The sequence below is a fragment of the Onychostoma macrolepis genome, chromosome 02, assembly GCF_012432095.1.
Source record: "Onychostoma macrolepis isolate SWU-2019 chromosome 02, ASM1243209v1, whole genome shotgun sequence".
Classification (NCBI taxonomy): domain Eukaryota; kingdom Metazoa; phylum Chordata; class Actinopteri; order Cypriniformes; family Cyprinidae; genus Onychostoma; species Onychostoma macrolepis.
The window spans coordinates 17,087,056-17,111,113 of NC_081156.1; the positions used below are offsets into that span (position 1 = coordinate 17,087,056).

The 24,058-nt window shown below is 38.4% G+C and overlaps 1 protein-coding gene across 3 annotated transcripts in view; it reads left to right on the forward strand.

Moving 5' to 3' along the window:
• The window catches only part of fndc3ba (fibronectin type III domain containing 3Ba), a 141,790-nt gene that overhangs the window by 88,651 nt on the left and 29,081 nt on the right, over nucleotides 1–24,058 (forward strand). For all 3 annotated transcript variants that reach the window (XM_058796199.1, XM_058796189.1, XM_058796205.1), the window contains exons 4-10: nucleotides 879–955; nucleotides 3,767–3,998; nucleotides 4,814–5,089; nucleotides 17,373–17,431; nucleotides 20,414–20,571; nucleotides 21,800–21,859; nucleotides 22,966–23,104. In XM_058796199.1, the coding sequence (XP_058652182.1) occupies nucleotides 879–955; nucleotides 3,767–3,998; nucleotides 4,814–5,089; nucleotides 17,373–17,431; nucleotides 20,414–20,571; nucleotides 21,800–21,859; nucleotides 22,966–23,104 (1,001 nt within the window). The remainder of the gene's footprint in view (nucleotides 1–878; nucleotides 956–3,766; nucleotides 3,999–4,813; nucleotides 5,090–17,372; nucleotides 17,432–20,413; nucleotides 20,572–21,799; nucleotides 21,860–22,965; nucleotides 23,105–24,058) is intronic.

Here is a 24,058-nt window from a genome sequence, read left to right on the forward strand (position 1 = left end):
AGGTGAATGTTTATTTATAGTAAAGTCTCACAGTGGGCCTCGAGTTTGCAAGTTTTCAGACAGGTGCGTGACTTGTCATGTGCGGTGATCTCATCAGTCACAGAGTCAAAGTGAGCGAGGGATCTGGAGAATGGACGTGCAGTAAATCAGGCCTGATGAGAGGCACTCAGAGCGACGGGAGACTTTCCATGCTGCTTGAATCCTTTCCAGACCTGCATAACGGTCTGTCTGGACTGCTCCAGTTCCATTACCCACAGCCCTCTGTGTCGTGCCAAGTGGAGCGGCCTTTATTGGCCAGTTTGCTTTGTTTGTTTGTATGTTTTATCCATTTCTGGTTAGTATCCAGCAGTTTAGGCCACTTGCCAATAAGGATGGAATGATATCTATTTATAATCATTTTCACCAATGCATGGTTGGGTGCTTATCAGCAGGCCCAGACAGAATCTGCAGATATTTGCATGTAAACATAGTGGAATGCGTTAAATGGAATTAAGAATGCTGCACTCTTAAAGCATAGATCAAGTCAGCCAAACTGGACACACAAGGGACAGAACTAATAAATACATCGCAGTTCTGTGGAAATTTATGCAAGTTTCTGAAGAAGCCTGGGCCTGCTTCTCAGATTCCAAACTTATAAATATTTCTCCTTTGGATGAATCAGAATCAGTGTAGCAGACAGAAACAATAGTAATTAACAAATGAATTGTGGTAGCAAAGTTAACTCATCACTAAGAGGGTGCATTCCTTGATTCTGGTCTCTTGTTTTGCCAGTTTGTTCTTAATTGATTGTAATGCATGTATGTTTGTTTATCATACATTATAACATATTGATGTGAATATGAATATTTGACTGTTTGTTTCTTGTCCTGTATGCACAGGGCCCGCGGAGGTTCCAATGATGTCACCCAATGGATCCATCCCACCCATCCATGTGCCTCCCGGCTACATCTCACAGGTGAGTGCAAAATGCCAATGTCATAATTTCAGTATAGTATTATGTATAAATTCAGCTTGAATTGGATTTGAGAAAGGAAAAATATTTATTTTTATGAATTTTATTTATTTTTAATGAAAATCATAATAGACATAGGATATCACATGTCCAAAAACATAATCTAGAATATTTATTTTCTGCTTCATTTATTAAATGACACGACACATTTGTAGAGTTGCCTTGCTGTGCCAAAACTTTATTTGAGAATGTGCTTACAAGTGTGCATGTATGTGACAGCTTTAAATCTTTAAAAAAAAATTAATAATGCAAAAACAGGAGCGCTCAGGAGCGACTACCTCTCATCCTCTCACCTCCGTAAGTAAGACTTGTGGTCTGTTCAGGACTCTTACATCTCTGTTATGATCCATTAGGCATTATACAAGAATCTGTCGTCGTTCCAAACCACATGGTGATTCCTATCTGCCAGATGAAAGAAGTAATCAATATGTAGCAAGTGCTGATCTGGAATGAGCTTTCCAAACCGTAATCTTTATCTTGCTCATGATCGGCCAGACATGAAAGCAGACCCCTGACCAGTAGCTGTTGGAGAGATACAATCAGCACAGCAACAGCTCTGGGCCTGGAGCCTAGTGGTTACATTACGTCTTCATTTTGAGTTCACCTCAGCTTCTACCCACAAGCTGACAAACGGCAATTCTGACTCTATGCTGAAAAGGACTTTTAAGAATATTTGTATTTTGACTAGTTTGTGATTTTATGAAAAGTTGATTTCCTGATTCACTAGGGAATTTATTAAGACCTGTGGTTCTTAATTGGTAGTTTGAGACCCAAAAATGGGTTGCAGTGGTTCTTTTTTTCACAACTTTCATGCAATGCTGCTCTTTATTTCTCCGCGGACTTTTTGCTGGGACATTCTTCCTCACCCTTAACCACTTATGTAAAAGATGCAAATACCTGCTTTTAGAATGTCATGGAAGACCAAGCAGAGAGGTAATACAGCAGAGAGAAAGTTGGGGAGCCATATGACCCTGTAACCAGTGTTGAGTAAAGGTTGTTATCTGGTGATGCTTTTTCCCAGAAAGTCAGATTAGAACACAAACAGATTAGACCTCTGTTTACTTATAGTTGGTTTCCTAATTTAGTTTTTTTCTGTACCCTGTACTCTCAGTAGGAAAACAGAAAGGTGCCATGCACCCATTTTCTTTTTGACTGTGGGCCAGTGGCAGTCCTAGCTCATTTGGTGGGCTAGGTGAGATAAGACCTGACCAAAGAAAAAGGGGAAAAAAAACAAACACTTAAACTGACTTAAGTGTACATCACATTATATAACTATTGCAAAAATCAATATTATATAATTCAAAATCATTTTTAAGTCGAGTAGATTTTAAATCTTCTAACAAATGCTCATTTATTTTATTGTTTTAGAAGTTGCATTTAAAATCCACTTGACTTAAAATCATGGCCTCTTGATTTAAATAGGCATGACTTTTCGCCCCTCCTGTGGCAGTCGAAGGAATCTGCTAATTGTCCAAAGGTCATTGTATTTGTGTGTAATTTCGGTCAGTGCCAGCTAGGAGCGGGAAGCACAGTCAGAACTGTGGGCATCTAACAACAGGAGACCAGTATCCAGACACATTTAGTAGAAGCTTTTTCTTTTCAGACTAATTCATCCTTATTGTACAGTACAGCTCTCCAAACTGAGATCACCTCAGTTGAGTATTATGAAATCATAACGACCTCTGATATTTAGCAGTCATATTGTTGCCCTACTTGACCTTGTGGTGTCTGGCAGTGTCATTGCGTTTTCTTCCATAATTGTGTTTCTATTACTGCAGTAGGGCTGAACAGGATCTGATTTTTGTTAGGATTAAAATGGTAATTAGGCTGTTGTTATGAATCATTTGGATGCACTTTAATTAAAATTGATTGCACACATCTCCTTTAAAATCTAGGACATATTAGTAGATCACATTTGGAGACCCAGAGGCTAAGCAGAGGAAAACTATAATGAACTAAAACTAAAATAATAAAAACATTTTTGTTACTTGAAATCAAATAAATGTTAACTGAAATAAAATATAAAAAAATTAACTTATTTTATTTCAGTTATGTCAATGCAACATTTCTCATTTACATTTAATTTAAACTATATAGACGTTTTAAAAAAGACAAAAACACAAGACAATTAATAAAACTTGAAAATTGAAATATAAAATAAAAGCTAATTCAAATATTTATATAACTGTAATGGATATTAAAATAACACTGACCCAGAGACCCTTTCTCCACTCTTAGTTCACATTCCTCATCCTCAGTCTGATGTCTCATAGACATGCATAATGAAACAGTGTTTCTGACTGCATGCTCAACATCTGAATGCACAGCAAGCCTGAACTTGATGTAAGCTTGGCTGATCACTCTTGACACCTTATCTTACACTGTTGTCTGCTTATTGATAGGCCTGTCAAACATGCTGTCGTGTGTGTGTGTGTACACACACACACACACACACACATGTAAACACACTCTCAGGGTCAGCAGGTCAGACAGGTGAAGTAGTGTTCAGCTACTGAATAGGATTTCACAATATCATGCAGTGTTGTCCTGAGACTTAGTATTATGAAATAATAATGCTTGTTATTATTTACTTACGATACTGCATTGATATTTCAGGGCCTTCCATCAATATTTACTGTTCGTACATTTTTTATTTGTACATTCATGTGATTCTAAGCTGGAAATGTCAGGGAATTGAAGTCAATAATTTTGAAATTTCATTAAAATGAATAAAATCTTATGTTCTCACTATAGGTGTTGGAGGACAATACAGGGGTCCGGAGAGTGGTGGTCACCCCTCAGTCTCCAGAATGTTATCCTCCCAGTTATTCCCCAGCCATCTCTCCAACTCATCACTTACCTCCATACATGGCCCCACCACCCTTTATTCCCAACTCGCACACGGCCTTCTACCCACCCGTCAGCCCTGGGGACATTCCCCCCCACCAGTACTACCAGCATCATATCCCACCCATGTACAATGAAGGTAAGGGCGTATGATCACCAACTTATTCTTCTCTATACTCTCCTCTTACCATGTCAAGTGAAATCTCTTCAAGTGAAGTTTCTCAGAAGAACACCAGGTTTTTGAGAGAGATCACAAAGGTTTTTCAGCAAACGCAAAGTTTTGCAATAGTTTTGCAATAGTTTTGCAAGAGAATGCAAATGTTTTGCAAGTGAACGCAAAGTTTCTCAGACGAACTCAATATTTTTACATGAGAATGCTAATATTTTAGCAAGTGAACGTGAAGTTTTTCTAAGGCAATAGTGTTGCGAGAGAATGCAAAGATTCTTATGGGAATGCAATAGTTTGCAAGAGAACGCAAATCTTGTGCAAGTGAACGCAAAGTTTCTCAGGCAAACACAATAGTTTGAGAGAGAATGCAAGTAAATGCAAAGTTTTTTGGTAAACAATACTTTTGTGAGGGAAGTTTTACAAGAGAACACAAGTGTTTTGCAAGTGAACACAATGTTTCTTTGGGGAACACAGTACTTTGTGAGAGAACGCAATAATTTTGCGAGAGAACACAATGTTTTTGGGGGAAACGCGATAGTTTTGCAAATGAACGCAAATGTTTTGTAAGTGAATGCAGTTTCTCGGGAAACATAATACATGATACCAAAACCAAACCTTGTTTTGCAAACCTGCATCTCTTGTTTTTTGTTTTTTCCCCATCACTTCCATCGTTTCTCTTTGGTGCTCCGTACATTTTCTCCATACCTGCTTTTAAAAAATGCAATTTTTGCTATTTCCAACTTAAATAGCAGTTTCATGGTTGAAAGATTGTTTTGTTGCCGCAGAGATAATTCCTCTGTATGGGATGAACTACATTGGGCGAGATGAGCAGTACAAACCACCACCAAAGAAGATGAAGGACAGACTGGAGCGTCAGAATCGTCTCAACAGCCCTCCCTCCATCTATAAGACCAACATGGGCTGCAACAACATGTACAATGGCTATGGCAAGGTCCACGGAAATCTTGGAGGTGGCGGAGGAGGAGGAAGCAGTCCTGGAGCTAAAAAAAACACCCGTGGAGCTCGGAGTAGCCCCAGGTCCAGTGAGCCAGACTTACAAGGTATGAACTTTTGCAGGTCTGTAGGTTTGGTTTTAAGTTCGTAAACTATCATTCAGAAGTTTGGGGGTGTGATAAATGATCTGAGCAGTCACAAGGAGAATGAAAATCATGGGAGCAAAGTTGGCGTCCAAAAGTGTGTTTATTTCAGGTGGATGTGCAAATTGTGCAAATAAATATGTGCTTAAATAAGAGCTTAAAACAAAGATTGTTGATAAAAGCAGTCTAAAACTAGAGCTGCCAGGTACTTTAAACAGTACTAACTCCCTGCCAGTTTCTCCGAGGCTGGAGTTTTACATGCCACACAGCACTACAATCTTGTTTGCAAGCTCTCGATCCGTCCACCTCTCCCGTACTGGTAGTGACGGCCATCTTAAATACACATTTTCCCGCTCTCACAAATTGGAACATAACACATTTTGTTAAAATAAACTCTTGACTTAGAATATGACTTATCATGAGATTTAGAAACAAGAGTTTAAGTAGATAAATACAACTAATAATACAAATAAAAAGAGGATGGATAAACCAAAGCATATTTGCAGAAACATTTCCATCACAGGAAAAAAAAAAAATTTATTAAAAAATTTATTTGAATAAATCTGCTGAGCATAAGAGACTTCTTTCAAAAACATAAAAACAAAATCTTAATTACCCCAAACTTTGAAAGGTATATGATAAATATGAAAATATTGTCATATAAAATATTTAATTTTTAATGTCATTTTTTTTTAAATATTATTGTAATATTATTAATTTAATACAAATAAATCAATGTAAAGTCCTGTTCTTTCATAATGTAAAAGCTAAGTTACAAGGAATTTCATGAGTCAGAGCAGAGTGAGATGGTTACATTCTGCTTAGTGCCAAAAAATTCTCTGCAACGTTTAGACAAGACATTATAGATGTTATTGTGGTTACATTAAATCATCTTGTACATGGCTAGAATATTTAGCCTGTGATGTTTCACGGCTTCCATCAGACATCTGTAATGCATGTTTCCCCATGTACCCACAATGTTTTTGTCTCTCCTCTTAAAAAAAGATAAGTGCATCAATAGAGGTAAAGGGGGTCTTCATGCCGCAGAAACTGCATAGCTGGGAATCGCCAAGGTGCTATCGTTTTTCCAGCACCCACAATGTGGCCCTTGTCTCCGGTTGGGCCTCTGCTGAAAGGCAGCCCACATACCTGTGGAGTCACGTTCTCCCAATGAAGGGGTCCTTTGAGCTTGGCCACCGATCCTCACCAATTCCACATGTGCTTTATCAGGCCCCCTGCAGTGCTGATTGGGGAAGATCTCAATTTAAGATGCTGTTCACTTGCTGTTTCCCGCTCTCAGGAACATTTTCTTAACATAAATATTTTATGAGTATACATCCATAACTGTTCGGAATTATTTAAATGCACGCCTGCACTCCAGAAGGTCATTGCTGTTTTTCTGCCAATTTCTTTTCTTTTTTTGTTCTCTCAGCCTTTGGTGTCCTTGAAGTTTTGCTTTAAATTATGTAAGTGCCACTGATCCCAGGTGTTTCGTCAATGCATGCACATTTGCAAGTGCTGACAGGTGCGGCAAAGGGAATGACCCCTTCGTTTATTTGATCTGCCAAAAGGGCCGTTTTGGCCCTCAAAAAAAAAGCATCCATATTCAATGTATTAGTCTGTGTTTTATGTTAAAGGCAGAACATGTAGTATTATATGCAGGTGTTGTAAGACTTGACTCAGAGTGCACTGACATCATGGAAACGCGATTTGTCTGCAGCAAGCACAAGCCGCCTGTTCTTTGATCAGCTAACGACAGGCCTTCGCAGTCTAACAAGCAAAACAAGAATTGCTCATACAGTACATCCATATGGTGTTGCTATGTTTCACACACACTTGGAGTATCTTCAGGATCAAAGGCGAATGCCGGCTGTGGCAGAGTTCCCAGGAGATAAGACTGCCTGTGAAGCTATTACTCAATAACTTTGGCTGGTGTACACTTTATACATACAGTTAGATGATTATTTGTTGATGGTTATTTTGTGTTGCATATTGAATAATGGAGAAGAAAACATCTTTACATGATATTTTAAAATAATCAGATTTTTATTCAATTTTGATGTCAAAATGTATGCAGAGGTGCGTTGAATTAGCTGGTAAAGAAATTGGGACAATGAGCAGAAGTTTGTGTGCTGATCAGATTTACTTGAACTGTTTATTAAAATTATAGTTCACCCAAAAATGATCATTTAGTCACCCTTGTGTTATTCCAAACATGTATGATCTTCTGTGGAACACAAAAGTAAATGTTTTTATTTCTTGACAAGTATTAGTGTTGTTGTTGTTTTTTTGCTTTGCTTTTTGTTTTTGACTCCATTGACTTCCATTTTATGTTTAATCTTTCTTCAGAATAATTCTTCTTTTGTATTCCACAGAAAACAAAAGTCATGTTGGCTTGGAATGACATGAGTCAGTAAATGACAATTTTCATTTTCTGGTGAACTTTCCCTTTAAAGCTGACAAATGATCTTACATGTTGTTTGCTTATTGAACATAATAGGGTGTAAAACCTTGCAGTCATTGTAGGCCAAGCGGATGAGTGTTGTGGAGGTCAAAAGAAGCAGGGCACTGGGGTCGAGTCTAATAGACCGCAGCGCGTGGCTCTCCTCTGTGGAATCGACTGAATGCTTGATGAAGGATGGAAAACAAACAGCCATCTGGGCCTCACTGCAGCCTTACTTCTAGGCATAAATCATCACAACCACATATACACATATGCAGACTACATGGCTCCCCGGGTCACGCAGGAGATCAGGTTAAATTTAAGTTTTTGTTTTTGTTTTCTTTCTGAGAGGAAGCCGCAATAGTGTGATCAAACTCTCAAGACTGAAGAACAAGAACAAAAAAAAAAAAAAAAGAGAAATGGAGGGAATGAGAAAGAGACGGACAACAAAAGGGCAGACATTCCAACTGTCAAAAATACTGTGTTGTTGGCATAGCAGCTTGAAGATCCAGGCCTGGCTACCAGACACGACTAGAGCTGTGAAAACAACTCAACTCTTCCTCTCTCAGCACTTCGGCTGGACAGTCTTTGCTCAGATCACCCCATAGGCACAAAATGCGCTCACCTCAGCTCACAAAGCTCGATTACATAAGACAGGAAACCACATCCCGGGGCCCATCAGCTCCTTAAGCTGCAGGGATATTTGTGCTTTCTACCGCTCCACCCTCATTAACTAGATTAGGCTGGGGCTAAGCCTATGTGCAGAGCAAGACTGGCCACTAGATTAACCTTCTCATGGTCTCAGGCTTGCAGCACTTCGACCTTAACTCATTTCTATCTCCAGCTTTCCTTGTGTGTTTGCATGGACTCAAGCAGAAACAGATGTTCACTTCTGCTCCTCTTTGGCACTGTGCATTTCCTCCAGCCACGTGCTTTCACTCCGTCATTACAGTCCAGAAGCAACAGATGTTCCTTAATCTTGACTTTGTGTTTTTGCCACAATGGTAATAGTTTCCCACATTCACGGTCTCACAACATATGAGTCACTGAGAAAGGTTATGCCCCGAGGTCACTTCGATAACAGCATGCGATGGAGCAATAATGGGTGACGCAACTTGGGGAAACCGAATCATATGAGAAGGTCAAAGGCAGATAAGACCTGGTAACCGGATGCTGGCTCTCCACCTAGTTAAAAGTGACCTTTTAATTATCTACTGGTGCTTATTTTATCTCTTACAGTTGGCACGGCAGAACTCTCACCTATTTTGAGTCTGGGTTGGTTGTTTGAGAAGGTGCCATAGAAAGTGCTGAGAACTTGGAGAGTGTGTGTGTGTGTTTCTGAGAAGTCCCTCTTACAGCTCTTACAGTAAGACAATGCACAAACTGCTTATGTTTCAGTGGAAGTGTTTGTCTGTGCCAGGGTTATTAGTGGTGGTTTCTGCTAAATGTGCATGTCCAGACAAGCCTTTTAGATGGCTGCAGTTCTATTGAATCATTCAAATTAAAACTTTTTACTCCATGTACTCTGGTGAAATTTTATATATAATATATACAGTGGGGGAAAAAAGTATTTGATCCCCTGCTGATTTTGTACGTTTGCCCACTGACAAAGAAATGATCCGTCTATAATTTTAATGGTAGGTTCATTTGAAGAGTGAAAGACAGAAAAACAAAAAAAAAAAATCAATTTTAATTTACATTTTAATGAGTGAAATAAGAATTTGATCCCCTATCAATCAGCAAGATTTCTGGCTCCCAGGTGACTTTTATACAGGTAAGGAGCTGAGATTAGGAGCACTGTCTTAAAGTGAGTGCTCCTAATCTCAGTTTGTTACCTGTCCACAGAAGCAATCAATCAATCAGATTCCAAACTCTCCATCATGGCCAAGACCAAAGAGCTGTCCAAGGATGTCAGGGACAAGATTGCAGACCTACACAAGGCTGAAATGGGCTACAAGACCATCGCCAAGCGGCTTGGTGCGAAGGTGACAACAGTTGGTGCTATTATTTGCAAATGGAAGAAACACAAAATAACTGTAAATCTCCCTCGGTCTGGGGCTCCATGCAAGATCTCACCTCGTGGAGTTTCAATGATCACGAGAACGGTGAGGAATCAGCCCAGAACTACACGGGAGGATCTTGTCAATGATCTCAAGGCAGCTGGGACCATAGTTACCAAGAAAACAATTGTTAACACACTATGCCGTGAAGGACTGACGTCCTGCAGCACCCGCAATGTCCCCCTGCTCAAGAAAGCACATGTACAGGCCCGTCTGAAGTTTGCCATTGATTCAGAGGAGAACTGGGTGAAAGTGTTGTGGTCAGATGAGACCAAAATCAAGCTCTATGTCATCAACTCAACTCGCCGTGTTTGGAGGAATGCTGCCTATGACCCCAAGAACACCATCCCCACCGTCAAACGCGGAGGTGGAAACATTATGCTTTGGGGGTGTTTTTCTGCTAAGGGGACAGGACAACTTAACCGCATCAAAGGGACGATGGACGGGGCTATGTACCATCAGGGCTAGGGCATTGAAGCCAGGCATTGAAAATGGGTCGTGGATGGGTATTCCAGCATGACAATGAACCAAAACACACGGCCAAGGCAACAAAGGAGTGGCTCAAGAAGAAGAACATTAAGGTCCTGGAGTGGCCTAGCCAGTCTCCAGACCTTAATCTCATATAATATCTGTGGAGGGAGCTGAAGGTTCGAGTTGCCAAACGTCAGCCTCGAAACCTTAACTTGGAGAGGATCTGCAAAGAGAAGTGGGACAAAATCCCTCCTAAGATGTGTGTAAACCTGGTGGCCAACGACAAGAAACATCTGACCTCTGTGATTGACACCAAGTACTAAGTTATGTTTTGTGAAGGGGTCAAATACTTATTTCACTCATTAAAATGCAAATCAATTTATAACTTTTTTGAAATGCGTTTTTCTGGATTTTTTTGTTGTTATTCTGTCTCACCATTCAAATAAACCTACCATTAAAATTATAGACTGATCATTTCTTTGTCAGTGGGCAAATGTACAAAATCAGCAGGGGATCAAATAATTTTTTCCCCCACTATATGTAAATACAAATAGTAAAGTGATGATGTGAATGGCAAAGTCGGCTCATTTTCACTGCTCAAAATCATTTTTTTTATTTCTGTATGTACTAGAAATATTTGTAATATCATTTAATTTTTCTGTACCATTTTACTTGCATACATTTTTCTTTATGTAGATATGATGTTTAAAAAAAATCCAAAAATTAATTTAGCTGGAAACTGGAAAATTTGTATCCTAATGGACAAATTCAACAAATCTAAAATATTAAAGGACAATGCAGCAGTGAAAAGAAAGTTAATGTCAGCTGATTCAAAACTTTCTTACGTTTCAAGGTTAGTTTTTCATTTTACTTAGACATGATGCACATTTATAAAAGAGAAAAAGTATTTAAGACATTTAAGATGTGGTATAAAATGTGTTCAAACTACTGACTAAAAGAATTGGAATATAAGTTGGAATAATGATTCAGTATTCAGTTAAATAAGGAGGTACAAAGTAAACACAAAAATAGACTGGCACCTGTGGAGAATGTGCCACTAGGCATCCAGAGCAGGTCTCCCTGGCTCAGTCTCTCTGTAGCTCTCAGTAGTCTCGTTCCCTCTGGCCTCTGCCTCTCTCCTTTTCCCTCTATCCCTCCTTTCCAGCCTCTGCCAACTTTCTCCATTCTTTCCAGTTCCCTTCCAGGAAGCACTGGCGTATCCCTGTGTCCCTTGGCAGTAGTGAGGCCATACATCTCTGCTGTGAGTGAATGCCACTGAGAGTCCCTCTGGAGACAGCTAGAGACATGGAGCTAGCACACTAAAGGCGAGAGACTGATGCTTGGCAGTTGATAAGAATTCATTCTGATGAGGGGGCTGGCGCTCTCCGATACTGAAATGAAAGCAAACAATTATTTATCCAACATTTACACACTCACATACCCCTACACTATCAATCCTATACTTTTTGTAGAAAATCAAAGAGCAAATGAGCAATGCTAACAAATGGAGCTGTTGCTCTGATGGTTTTGACTTTGTCTTCATGTCCTCGTTTCAACCTCTCTAAGGTAGGCTGAGCAGTTTAGTCTGGTGCTAAATGATATAGAGTAGAAGAGGCACTGCACTGCTGATGTTTAAAATATGTGATCAACGAGGTCAATTTACTCGTACGGTATGTTAAACTGACAGACTATCTTTCTAGACAGGCAGACTATCTAGACAGACAGATATCCATATAGATAAGACAGACAGAGACTAACTAGACAGACAGACAGGCATACTCAGTCTAGATAGATAAACAGACAGATTATCTTTTTTTTTTTCTAGAAATACAGATACAGTAGATAGACAACAGACAGACAAACAAGAATGCTAAGACAGATTGACAGACTATCTAGACAGACAGATACACATAGACAAACAGTCATACTCTCTATAAGTAGATAGGCAGACAGAATGTCAATGCCTTCACGTGCTATCTGAATTATCATAAATACAGAAATTGGACATGAACGGTCGCTCAAGTCATATTTACAACTGGGAAACTAAGATGATTTTGATACCAGAGTTTCCGAGTTGGGCGGGCCATAAACATTAAACATGGAGGAAGAGAGAAACAGCTCTAGTATTGTAAAGTTTTATTAATTTTTTCCCCCCACAACATCTACATTACTTTCTTCTGAAGTTACAGTTATGTATATTTATGTATATACTGTAGATATCCATTTTATGCATTTTGTGTGTTTCGAACACAGCCAAAGCAGCATTTATTTGACTGAAATTCAAGCCAGCTGGATATCTAGATAGCGCAGTGAATGTTTATATGTGTACCAGTGTATGGGACACTACATAAAAACCTGTTGGATATTGACTAAATATCCTCCATATCTTTTGGCTTTAATAAGGTCTCCCCAAGAAACGGGCAAGAATGAACTCATGAGTGGGATGTCCACCATGATTCCTGTGCTTTCCTCTGTTTCAAAACATGTCTGTTTTGTGCATGAGTGGACGTGTCAGTTGTGTGTTGGTGTGTGAGTGTGCTGTGGCAGTGGTTCTCAGGGAGGCACAGGTTTGTGTGAGAGCGGGATTAGACAGCCAGCTGTTGAGCAGATGGAATGTGTGCTATGCGGAGATGAGAACGATTGGGATCCTGCAACTCTTTCTCGCTCTTCCTCCCACACACCCTCCCTTCCTCACCAACCTGTTATTAGTTACATTTTCTGCAAAACATTTGTTATTTTATTTTTTTTTAATTTGATCACCTGGCAATTTACTCTTTCCTGCAGTGCCTTAAAAATCAATATCTGTTTTAACATAATGCATTGTGTAATTCAAAGTGCTTGTGTAAAAACAGAAAAACTTGATTTCCAGGCAGTGTAGTCATCCTGACTGTTCTGTTAGTATAGCCAAAACCTCAGTTTGTTTTTCCTAATGATCGTCTGGTTGACTAAGCCATTGCTTGGTCATTTTTCACATTTTTGTATGAATTCACAGCACAAGTCTGGTCCTGGAGGCTGTATGTATAACAACAGTCACTAATCAAGAATGTGCTGTTTTGTCCACTAGGAGGCAGAAGTGAGCACGTGCCTCTGCACAAAGATGAATGAGTCCACAAAAGAACTCTTTATTTTCAGGGTGAAGTGCATGAAAAAAATTCCAGGAGGCTTTAATCTAAAAGCAAACAAACAAATTGGTCCCTCTAACAGAATTGGGGACTGTGAAACGTGTTTATGTCTGACTGATCGCCCCTCCTGATTGCAGCAGCCTAGTTTCTCTATCTGCAATCCGTATTCAGGATGCTAGTTAAGAGGATGTGAGCTGTTTTTAGGCCCTTGTAACAGTTCTACGGTGCTCTAGCGCTCACACAAATGAACGCACAGACATGTGGGTGTAGTTACTGGCCTGACCGTTTGGCGTCTGCAGCTCTGTGGGTGTTCTTGGAGGCTTTTTTCCGATAGTCTGCAAATTCAGTTTTGGATGTTTACCTAGCACCTCCTTATATACACACGCACGCTCTGTCACATAGAGCTAAACACCAAAACACTCCACTCACACTGCAGTTCTAGACCACTGTCAAACTGTTTCCTGACATCCAAATAGAGGTTTCCATGTTGGTTTAAAGAGCGTTGTTGGGTCAAGTGTGAGCTCTCAGATGACTCATTTAGGTCATAACCTTTATAACCTTTGACCTTCAGGTTATTAACTATGTCAGCAGTCCAAGGGTGTTGCTAAGGTGTTCAGAGTGTTTTTAGCATGTTGCTATGTGGTTGCTAGGGTATTACGATTGTTTGTTAGCAATGGTTCAGGGGATGGCTGGTAGCATGGTCTAGTTAGCCCCTGCTGGTAGATCCTGTTACTACACCATCAGGGGGCAATAAGAATTGTTCTTTATTGACAGCCAAAACCTGTATAAAAATGTATGATGTATGTAAAACATGCATCATATAAAATATATATTTTTTTTAATTGGTTTTTTGTTTAGTTTTTTCGTTTTATGTTTTTAGTTTGTTTGTTTTTTGTTTTGTGGTGTTTTGTTCCTGGTAGTTTGTTTTGTTTTGGTATGTTTTTGCATTGCTTTGTTTCTGATTTGTTTTTTTTGTTTTGTTTTTTTTTTGTTTTGTTTTGTGTTGTTTTTTTTGTTTTGTTTTTTTTTGTGTTGAGAGCAGTAGTTGGTTTCTGAGGTTTTGTTTTTTGTTTTGAGCAGTGGTTTGTTTCTGTGGGTTTACAGTGTTTTGTTTGTTATCTGGCAATTAAAAAGACCTAATTGCAGTGTCCAGTTGTTTAGAAAGGCAATAACACACCTCTCCTCAGTTTGCCTTTTCTACTTCACTTTCTTCCCTTTCTGTCATTTATATTCACTTTCTCTTAGTCCCCTTTTCACATTCCTTATTCTCACCACCCCCTATTTTCCGCTCTCCCGTCTTTGACCTTAGCCTATAATTGAAGGCAGAAACTCCTGTCCACCCCAGATATCCAGAGAGACACTAGAAAGAAGGAAAGGAAATTATTCAGCATCATGCAGAATAGCATTAGACAGCTCTACTTTTAAAACGAGAAATGTTTGTTTCTTTCTTCCTCTTCTATCATCTTCTCTTCCTCTATTTATTTTCATTTATATATTGTGAAGCAGCAGTTATTCAGAACGTGGCAGGAGGGCGAGACAGAGAGTGAGCAGCTCGCCTCGACTCTACGGCTCCCTGTGGAGGCCGCATGCGTGAGAAACAGACGTGAAGCTTTGGAAAGTCGAGTGCTGAGCTTGGCAGGAGCACAACTGACAGAGGTTCCCTCTGAGGCAGGAGCGGAAGGAGAGGAGAGAGGATGGACACACGGGAAGTGAACCTAATGACTAGGTTAGGTGTGGAGGTGATGAACAAGTAATCAATCCCCTGAGGAGATGACTTACAGACCCTTGGAAAACTGCATAATGAGCCCATGTTCTTTCCGGTGTTGACGTATTTCCTTTTAAAATAGGAAGATTTGCTACTTGCTAGTTAGTTGCAGGTTGTATTGGGGACATTCTCATTCAGGAGACATTTGTTTGAACAAAAAAATAGGATATGCTTGCTGTACAAACATATAGATGATCTCAAAGCTAACACATATGGACTAGAAGCAACAAAACACCATTCTCGCTTATAGACTGTGATTCTACAAAGATGACTCCATCTTTCGTGTTAGGGTGGGTTTAAATGAGTGCTCTGTTAATGGCAAGAGGAAGGCGACCTCGCATTCTTCCACATCTGCACAATTACTCATCACTTCTCAGTAATAACTCAATTTGTCACCCATACACACACACACACACACACATACACAGCATTAGTAAGGTTTCCGTCTCTTGGGGAAGCCAGCGTTCCCTGTGCCTACCTCCCGGGGTCATGTTAAGGTGATTGTGTATGACATCACTGTTGCTGTGACTCATGGAGGCCCAGAGGCGCTGTGAACTCCCAGTGTGCTCTCTGCTCTAGAAATAAATACACACATCAATCATACTCATGTAGTGTATTTGGGTGGATGACAAATAATGCGTCTGTGAACCTTTTTTTTATTTTATTTTTTTCAGCATCAGTTTTTTCCCTTTTTTTTTTTTTTTGCAGTGTCTTTTCAGTTTATTGACTGTGTATTATATTATCATTGCTGTGACTGGGCAAATTATCACCATTATTTCATGTAGTCTTACTATTAATACTGTAACATTTCTGTAAAAGATTAATTTATCATTTACACACACACACTTTTTTTATTTCTCGGTTTTTTCTTTTTGAGAGCTGTTATAAAAATATTGACAGAAAAACATTTGGCTCTTGGGTTATTTTTATTTGGAGCAAAAATCCACAAACAATTCACAAAAAGCATAAAAACATAAATCTGTCCTTCTCAATCTTAAATAAAATTTATTGAAAAAAAAATAAATACAATATATACATTATAAAACTGGCATGATACACCTGGATAGGAGGGCCTTATTGTCTTGAAGAAATGTATTCAATATGTATTAATTGATGTATTAATTTTAAAAATTGGTAGCTCGTGCAAAAAAAATCTACTCATCATTGTCTGTTAAAAAAGTGTGCATTTAAAAAAAAAAAAAAAAATCCTTATCCAGTAATCACAAACAACTGCAAAGCTCATGGAAAACCCCTGATTCAAAAGCGTGGGAACCCTGAATTATAAAATAATTTGTAAAAAAAGGCTCTTTAAATTAGTTTTAGATGACATGGTGACACTCTGCAGCCAGGGCACTGTCGGTGTTAACTGCCTATTTATACACATACTTTTCTTTATGATTTAATTACTCATACTGACACTCTGGAAAAGGAAGCTCAGAAAGGGGAGGCAAATGTCAGTAATTTCTCAGCAGGTGAATTACATCAGCTCTAAGTGCTATATAATTCACTCTCACTTCAGTAAACCTTTTTATCAAAAGAAGAGAATTTTATAGATACCAAGGGGAGGCCACACACATGAACTCCTCCGTATGCACTGATTTACAACACTAACATCCAGAGAGTGAAATCAAGCAAGAGTTTAGTTTAAGAGTGGATCCTGTGTGTTTGGGTCCACACTGTGGAAATTATAAATCAGGAGTTAGTGGGCAGTTGTGCTTGTGCGTGCGTGCGTGTGTGTGTGTGTGTGTGTATAACCACAAGAGGCAGTAAAGATTTAAAGGTATTCTGTCAGACTGTCTGTTGCTGATGATCTGGTAGCTTAAGTGAGCTAATCCGGTCTTGGGAACATGAGGTAATTGAGCATTTTTTCCATGTGTGGATTTCAGTTTGGCATGGGAGTTACGTACGAGTTATAGACATGATTCAGTATTGAGATGTAGAAGCACAAGCTCCCGACTGCTCATGTGTCCGCTGTGCCAGCACTCTTTCAGTGGGGTCTGCAGGCTCCTCTGCGCTTCTGGAAAGTTTTCCAATGCCGTGTGCAAACTTTTCTCCCCAAATCCATATTCTGTTTTCAAACATATTGCTGTTTTCTCATCAAATGTGTCTGTTCCGTCTTCAGAGAAGTCCATGAACTGGAGAATGTACTAGTGGTTATAGGAATAGTTCACCTTTAAAAATAAGAAAAAAAAAGTTGTCATTTGGGTTTGGAACAACATGATGACAGAATATTCTTTATTTTTGGGTGAACTATCCCTTTAAGACTTTATGCTTTAATCTCTTGTTCAGTTTCTAGCTTAAACCTGACCCCTGCTGATTCATAATGGAATAACACCCTTTTGTTTTTCTGTTTTTCTTTCTCTTCTTCACTTTCTCTTGCCTACAGATCATGATTCAGAAGCAAAGAGAGTTCAGGATGTTCTCTCGGGAATGGAAAAACCACAGGTGGGTCTGGAATATGAATTAAAAACCTCACAAGTGAAAAATACTAATGGTTAATGTTATCAGATAAACATGATGTCCTTTATTGACCAAAGGAAAGTACAGGCTGCAGATGTAAGCACACATAAAAATAACACAACATGATTAATGATTTTAACATGTCATAAGGAGGACATTTGGTAAAAGTCACAGTGATCTTTTCAGATTTGTTTACAATTCCAAACTGTTCCCTTTGCAGCCACATAGTGGCAGCATTTTGTTTTAGTTTTATGGTCCACTGTCAAGCAGTGGTTGACTGGATGAACATTTCCATCAAAACAATGTTTTCTGAAAGATATGTTTTGCTCAGTTCTTTTCCCATCTGTTCAATCAGCCTGCTGCTCTTTCTGTTGTTTAGTTCATGAGTATCCGATGACACCCTGTCACTTTAAGTGATAATCCATAAGTGAAACTAGCCCATATTCATCAATCATCTTTTCTGTTTTGTGTTTTAGTTTGCATGCATTTGTTTGTGATATTTGAACAGCTGTCTCATTTGTATTAATCCCACATTATTATAATATTAGTGACATTTAAGGCAGTTTAGAAGAAAATCAGCGTGTGATCACTGCAAACAAATAGTCTAGACAGACAGAGATTATATTTTTAGTATGTTTAATAAGGACAAAAATTAAATTCAGGCATCTGTTTCCCTTTCTGACTGTCTGTGTCTGAAAACTATATCATTGCCTATGTATTACATTTGAGCAAAACTTGACATTTGACATTGAGTAGTAGCAGTACTTTCTACAATGCATTTTGTAAAAAAATTTTTTAAAGAAATTAATACTTGTATTTCTCAGCAAGTAAACTTTAAATTGAACAAAATTTGCAGTAAAAACTTTTTGCATTGACAAGAATTGAAATAAAATGTTTGTTTGTTTTTAACTTTCTATTTATTAAAGAATCTTGAAAAATGCATCCAAGTTTCAACATAAATATTAAGCAGCACAACTGTTTTCAACATTGATAATAGTAAGAGTAGTTTGTTGAGCAGCAAATCAGCATATTAGAATGATTTATGAAGGATCATGTGACTGGAGTGATGGCTGCTGAAAATCCAACTTTGCCATCACAGGAATAAATTACATTTGAAAATATATTAAGAGTTATTTTAAATTGAAACAATATTACTGTTTTATTGTATTTTTGATCAAATAAATGCAGCTTTTGTGAGTATAAGAGTCATCTTTCATACATTTAAAAATCATACTGACTTTATACATGCAATTAAATACAATAAAAATACCAGCAGTTCCATTAATGGAAGAAAATGTGATGTAAAATGCAAGAGCACAGAAGGAATATACCATGATGGATGCAGGGAGGCTGACAAACGTCTGTGGCTTAATGTGTCTCAAGATGAGGCATTCTGGAAGGCTGTGTGGGACTGGAAGTAATGGACTTCAATTTGCCCTCATCCTCATCTCTGCAAAAGCCTGTAATGGAGCTGCCTTTCTGGTTCAGTTTCTTCATGAACGTGAATTCAGCTGGTGTAGCTCTCCCAGCAAAACAAAAAACAGAAAGTCTCTGAATACTACAGACTCGGGCCAGTTCCTTTGTATGTCTGATGTTCAGTGGCAGGTGTCGTTCCCAACATCCCAAGTTCTCTACCACAGTTCAGGATGGAGTCATGATCCAAAGAAATAAAGCAAGATGATATTTATGACATAATTTTACGACTTTTGTACAGGACAGTAGGTGACACTGTCACTGTTATCCTAAGGGCTTCAAAGATCATATGCTAAATTTCATTTGTGTGTCAAAGCCTTGGCAAGACACAGCATAACGTCCTGCTGAGTGTCCTCACCATGAACTTGAATGAGTCACAAGAAAAGTTAACATTAACAACAACAAAAAATGGTATAGGTCTCTGAGCTTTTCACTTTGGTGAAGGTGTTAAAGTGACTAAAGTGTGAGAGAGCTGGGTCTGATGGCAGCCGGTTTATTGAGAACATATTGCTGTAGCTTTAGAATTGCCATTGGCAATGCTAGCTGTGCACATCCGAGAGGCAACAACCATAGCTTATCCGCAGATACACTTTCACCTGCAGGATAGATTGTGTTTTGAGAGCTGTTTGGTTCTGGCGTTAGATTGCTTCTGCCTGACTGAAGCTAGCGTGAGACGTCTGCAGCTCATTCATGTCAACGTTATACCCTCATACACCATGTTACGTTGAATTACCTGTTAGCAGAGGAGTTATACCCGCTCTGTCTCTTTCCATTTATACTTTAGTTCTGTGTTTGACACACAAATAGTTGGCCTTGCAAAGGTATAAAGCTGTGCAGACCGTAGGCCTTAAACTCAGATGCGAGTTCGCATTAGCCTGTGGTAAAATGTCTGCGGTTAAAATTTAAGGAAAGTTTGCTTTGTTTTATGCTCGAATGACATAAATTACCCTAGAAATTAGTTTTGAGTCATTTCGTACCTGACATGGTGGACATAGCTTTTTCGCATGTTCATTGATCCAGATTTCTTTGTAGGCTACTTCTTTTTGTCTGTAGGTCTATAATCCTGGTAGGTTTAGCAAATGAATGGTTTTAGTTGTATGCTAACCTCATAATGAAATGAAAATCCCACAAACTCTCTTCAAAATGACTTGCTCCTTCCAATTTTTGTCTTAAATTGGATTTGGCTAGTTCACTGGAGCTCTTTGCAGCAACATCTGAAAGCTCCTTTTGAGAAAAAAGTTTCTGGATTTTTTTTAAATGTCTATTAATTTGTTGAATTCATAATCTTGGTTTATAGTGATTTGTTCGTCTTGCACATTTGTGTGGTGGTGGTTGACTTGAAGTAGTTTTGGATAGTCGTGTGTCCTGCATTATAATAATATTAATTGAGATACAAAATTAAATATTTGTACTTAAAAATATTATATAAAAAGGTTTTTGCTTGGTAATATTGTTTCAAATTCTTGATGCTGTTTGTTCTGTGTTTATCAACAGGTTTTTAATATCCAGGCCCGGACAGCGCGACTGACCTGGGCTCCACCAGCAGGCCTTCAGAACAGAGACAGGCACAGTAACGGACACCCCTTAACCTGCAGCTACGAGGTCACTCTCTCAGACAAGGGTCGTAATGGCCAGTACCGCGTCATCTATAGGTAAGATAGACCAGAGTATAATCGCAGAGGAGCTGTGTAGTCCGCTCAGGGTCCTTGAGAAATCTTTATGTTCTCATAAATTAGCAGTGTTCACCACAAGGGAGCAAGTAAGACATGAATATATCATCCATCGAGCAGAAAGAATCATTGGATCCAGCCTGTTCTCCCATCAGGACGTGTATGATTCAATATCCAGAGAGCAGACAGGAAAGATAATCAGACCCCTAACACCCTGTCCTCACCGCTTTGAAGCATAAGTCTCAAAGCATGACTCAAAGCTCAATGCTTCAGACTTAAAATGTGAGAGTAGTGGTGCTGGTGAAATCGTACTTTATATTATATTATATTATATTATATTATATTATATTATATTATATTATATTATATTATATTATATTATATTATATTATATTATATTATATTATATTACTGTTCAAAAGTAAAAAAATAATAAAAATAAATTAATACTTTTTATTCAGTAAATATGCTGTTCTTTTGTATTCTGTATTTATCAAACAACCCTGGAAAAAAAAAAAAAACAATCTCATGTTTTCCACAAAAATATCATGGTAAAGTGATATTTTGAGTTCATAATTATAATTTTTTTAATGTGTATGTTGCTAAATTAAAATCTTACTGTCTTATCATAATATTTTATATACATATGAAACATTGGTGCTAAAAATACCCTTGTTAATACAGTTTCTAATTTGTTTTTGTGCATAAATCAGTTTTTCTTCACTGCACCATTGTGGATGTTTAATATGGTTTCAACTTGCATATTAAAGTCATTTGCTGTTTCCATAGAGGCTTATGTAACAGAAATGTTTCCAATTTAAATGGGACGCACTATTGGTGCTGTGTTAAAATTGGTTTGTGCTTCGCCTTTCAATTTGGCCTCATGGTCGGGTAGCGCTTTTCCAGCCTACTTTTGAGTGTTTTCCTTTTGTTGTTTCCCACACTCAAAAAGAAAATGACAGAGCATAATCTAAAAGAATGGGGCACCAATGCGACCTCTAACAAAATATAGTCACACTGCAAAGAAAAATGGTCGCTGGAAACCCTAAAATCTATCAAGGCAAAAGCAATCACAGTTTTTCCCTTGAGCAGTTGTGCTCAATAACTGGACAACATCTCTTATGAAAGTCAATTTTGTGCTCTGAACACCACAACTCTATTGCTGGCATCCATTAAGGTCAGTAACCATCATGTATGTGTGTCCTTTCAGTGGAGAGGAGTTGGAATGCAATTTAAAAGATCTCAGACCAGCAACAGACTACCACGTAAGGTAAGTGTAGCTCTCAGCTTTATTTCTTGCAATCTGCCATGAGGTTCGAGTAGCTCAAACGGTTACTATGATTGGAGCCCATTGTCACTAAAATTCATGTTATTTCGGGTGAACAGTGTTATCATTACAGTGGTCCAATTATCTGCAGTCTTCTTTTTTATATAATCAAAGTTAACGTTAATGGAACATTAGTCATTATTTTTAACTTCCAATTTTCTCTAATGACCTCAGCTCTACCTAAATGTCTCTCTAATGGTCTGCCTGTTACCTGTGATTAATTGAGCAGAAAGTTCTGTGCATCACAGCGCTGGAAAGGTCAAGATTAAATATGATGCATGTACTGTTCCTCAAAGATCCTTTCAAGCCCACATTGATGTAAACTGTGCTGCCGCGAATAGGCGCTGTCGGTCTATTCTGTCATCGGGAGTTCTTGTTAGTGGAGAATCCAGTGCTGGAGGTCGGTTTGCCTGGATCCTCATTAAAACGCATTGAAATTGTCGGCTGGGTTTTCAGTCGACCTTTGACCCCTGGCAGCAGCTGGACTTGGAACTGAATATATGTTCTGATTAAGGGATGTTGGGAGACTCGTCATCTCTACAGATAGATGTGACCCTGAACACCCTGTTTGTCCCTAAGAGTTATTATTTTTTGCTCTTTATAAATCTCAGCGACCTGTTGGTAAATGTCATGTGTGTCTAGATGATTTTTGTCCCACCTTTTCCAGCACCGGAATAAGCAATGAGTGTAGTGCTGCACTTCTAAGAATTTTATTTTTTTTGTTAGCTCATCTTTTTTTAAAAGCAATTTCCCGGCATTGTAAAAGCAATGTGCACTCAATCAGAAAATGCATTGAACTTCTGATTGTAGTGTATTAAAGTATTGAACAAGGCCCGGCTGTGCTTTTCTTCTTGTAATTTAAATGCTGCTAGAAGTGCCAAGGTCATGAGTTCGATTAGTGATAAAAAGCACCTTGAATGCACTATAAGTTTCTCCCTTAAGCGATCTTCTGTGGAACACGCAAAAGTGTTTTTTTCCTGCTATAAATGCAGTATAGGTGACTTTGAATGAACTATTCCACTAAATTTATGTGTGTTTATCTTTCTCAGAGTGAACGCTGTGTGCAATTCTGTGAAGGGTTCGTGCTCTGAGGTGGGGGCTTTCACCACCCACAGCAGTACCCCAGACTGCCCGCTGCCCCCTAAACTATCCCACCGCACAAAGAGCACGCTCACCCTGCAGTGGAAGGTGAGAGCACTGTTTATCACGCACTACTATGGAAGTTAAAGCCATAGCCAGATAGTTTCCCATGCATCAGATATCACACATCAATTCTTCACTCAAAGTACATTTTAGCTTAAAGTTTGTGAAGTTTTATTGCAGGTGAGAACTTTTTGCAAGTCTAATGAACCTGGTAGGTTTGAAGATGATGTTCCATTCTTCTTACTAAACTATTAAAGAGATCAAGTGAGAGAGTTCATCCAAAAATGAAAATTGTCGTCATTTACTGACCCTCACGTTTTTCTTCAACACTATATAACTAACTTTCTTCTGTGGAACATAAAAGGGGGAGAAGAAAAGATCCCTTTTTTTCTGTGAAATACTATTAAAATTGTAACTGTTATAACTGCTTTGTATATTAATATATTTTATATTAAAGTAATGTATTTCAGTGTTGGCAATTCTGAATTTTCAGCATCATTACTTCAGTCTTACTTCAGAAATCATTCTAATATGCTGATTTGGTGGTCAAGAAATATTTCTTATTATTAATGTTGAATTAGAAAACAGGAAGACCAATGTGCATGTGAGTATAGAGTATATAGAGCAAAAGATGTATGGACATGTCCATGTGTTTTTTGTTGTTGTTGTTGTTGTAGTTATTTTGGTCCTTTTTATAGTTCAACTGCCCCAATCACCAATTACGTTCATTGTACAACAAATATAAACATTGACGTTCTGCTTTCTCTTTATGTGTTCAGCATAATAAAGTTAGAGTATACAAATTTGCAGTCATTATTACAAAATAAATTTTAATCTTTTTTTTTTTTCTTTTCAACACTAAGCCTTAAATTCCTGTTATTAAAACAGCACACTTTTGGCATGACTCTCCAAAGAAATGAGTAGCCTCTTAACATTGTCATTCAATCCTTGCTGATATAGTGCACTCAACTGTTAAGCACTATATAGGACTGGAAAGAG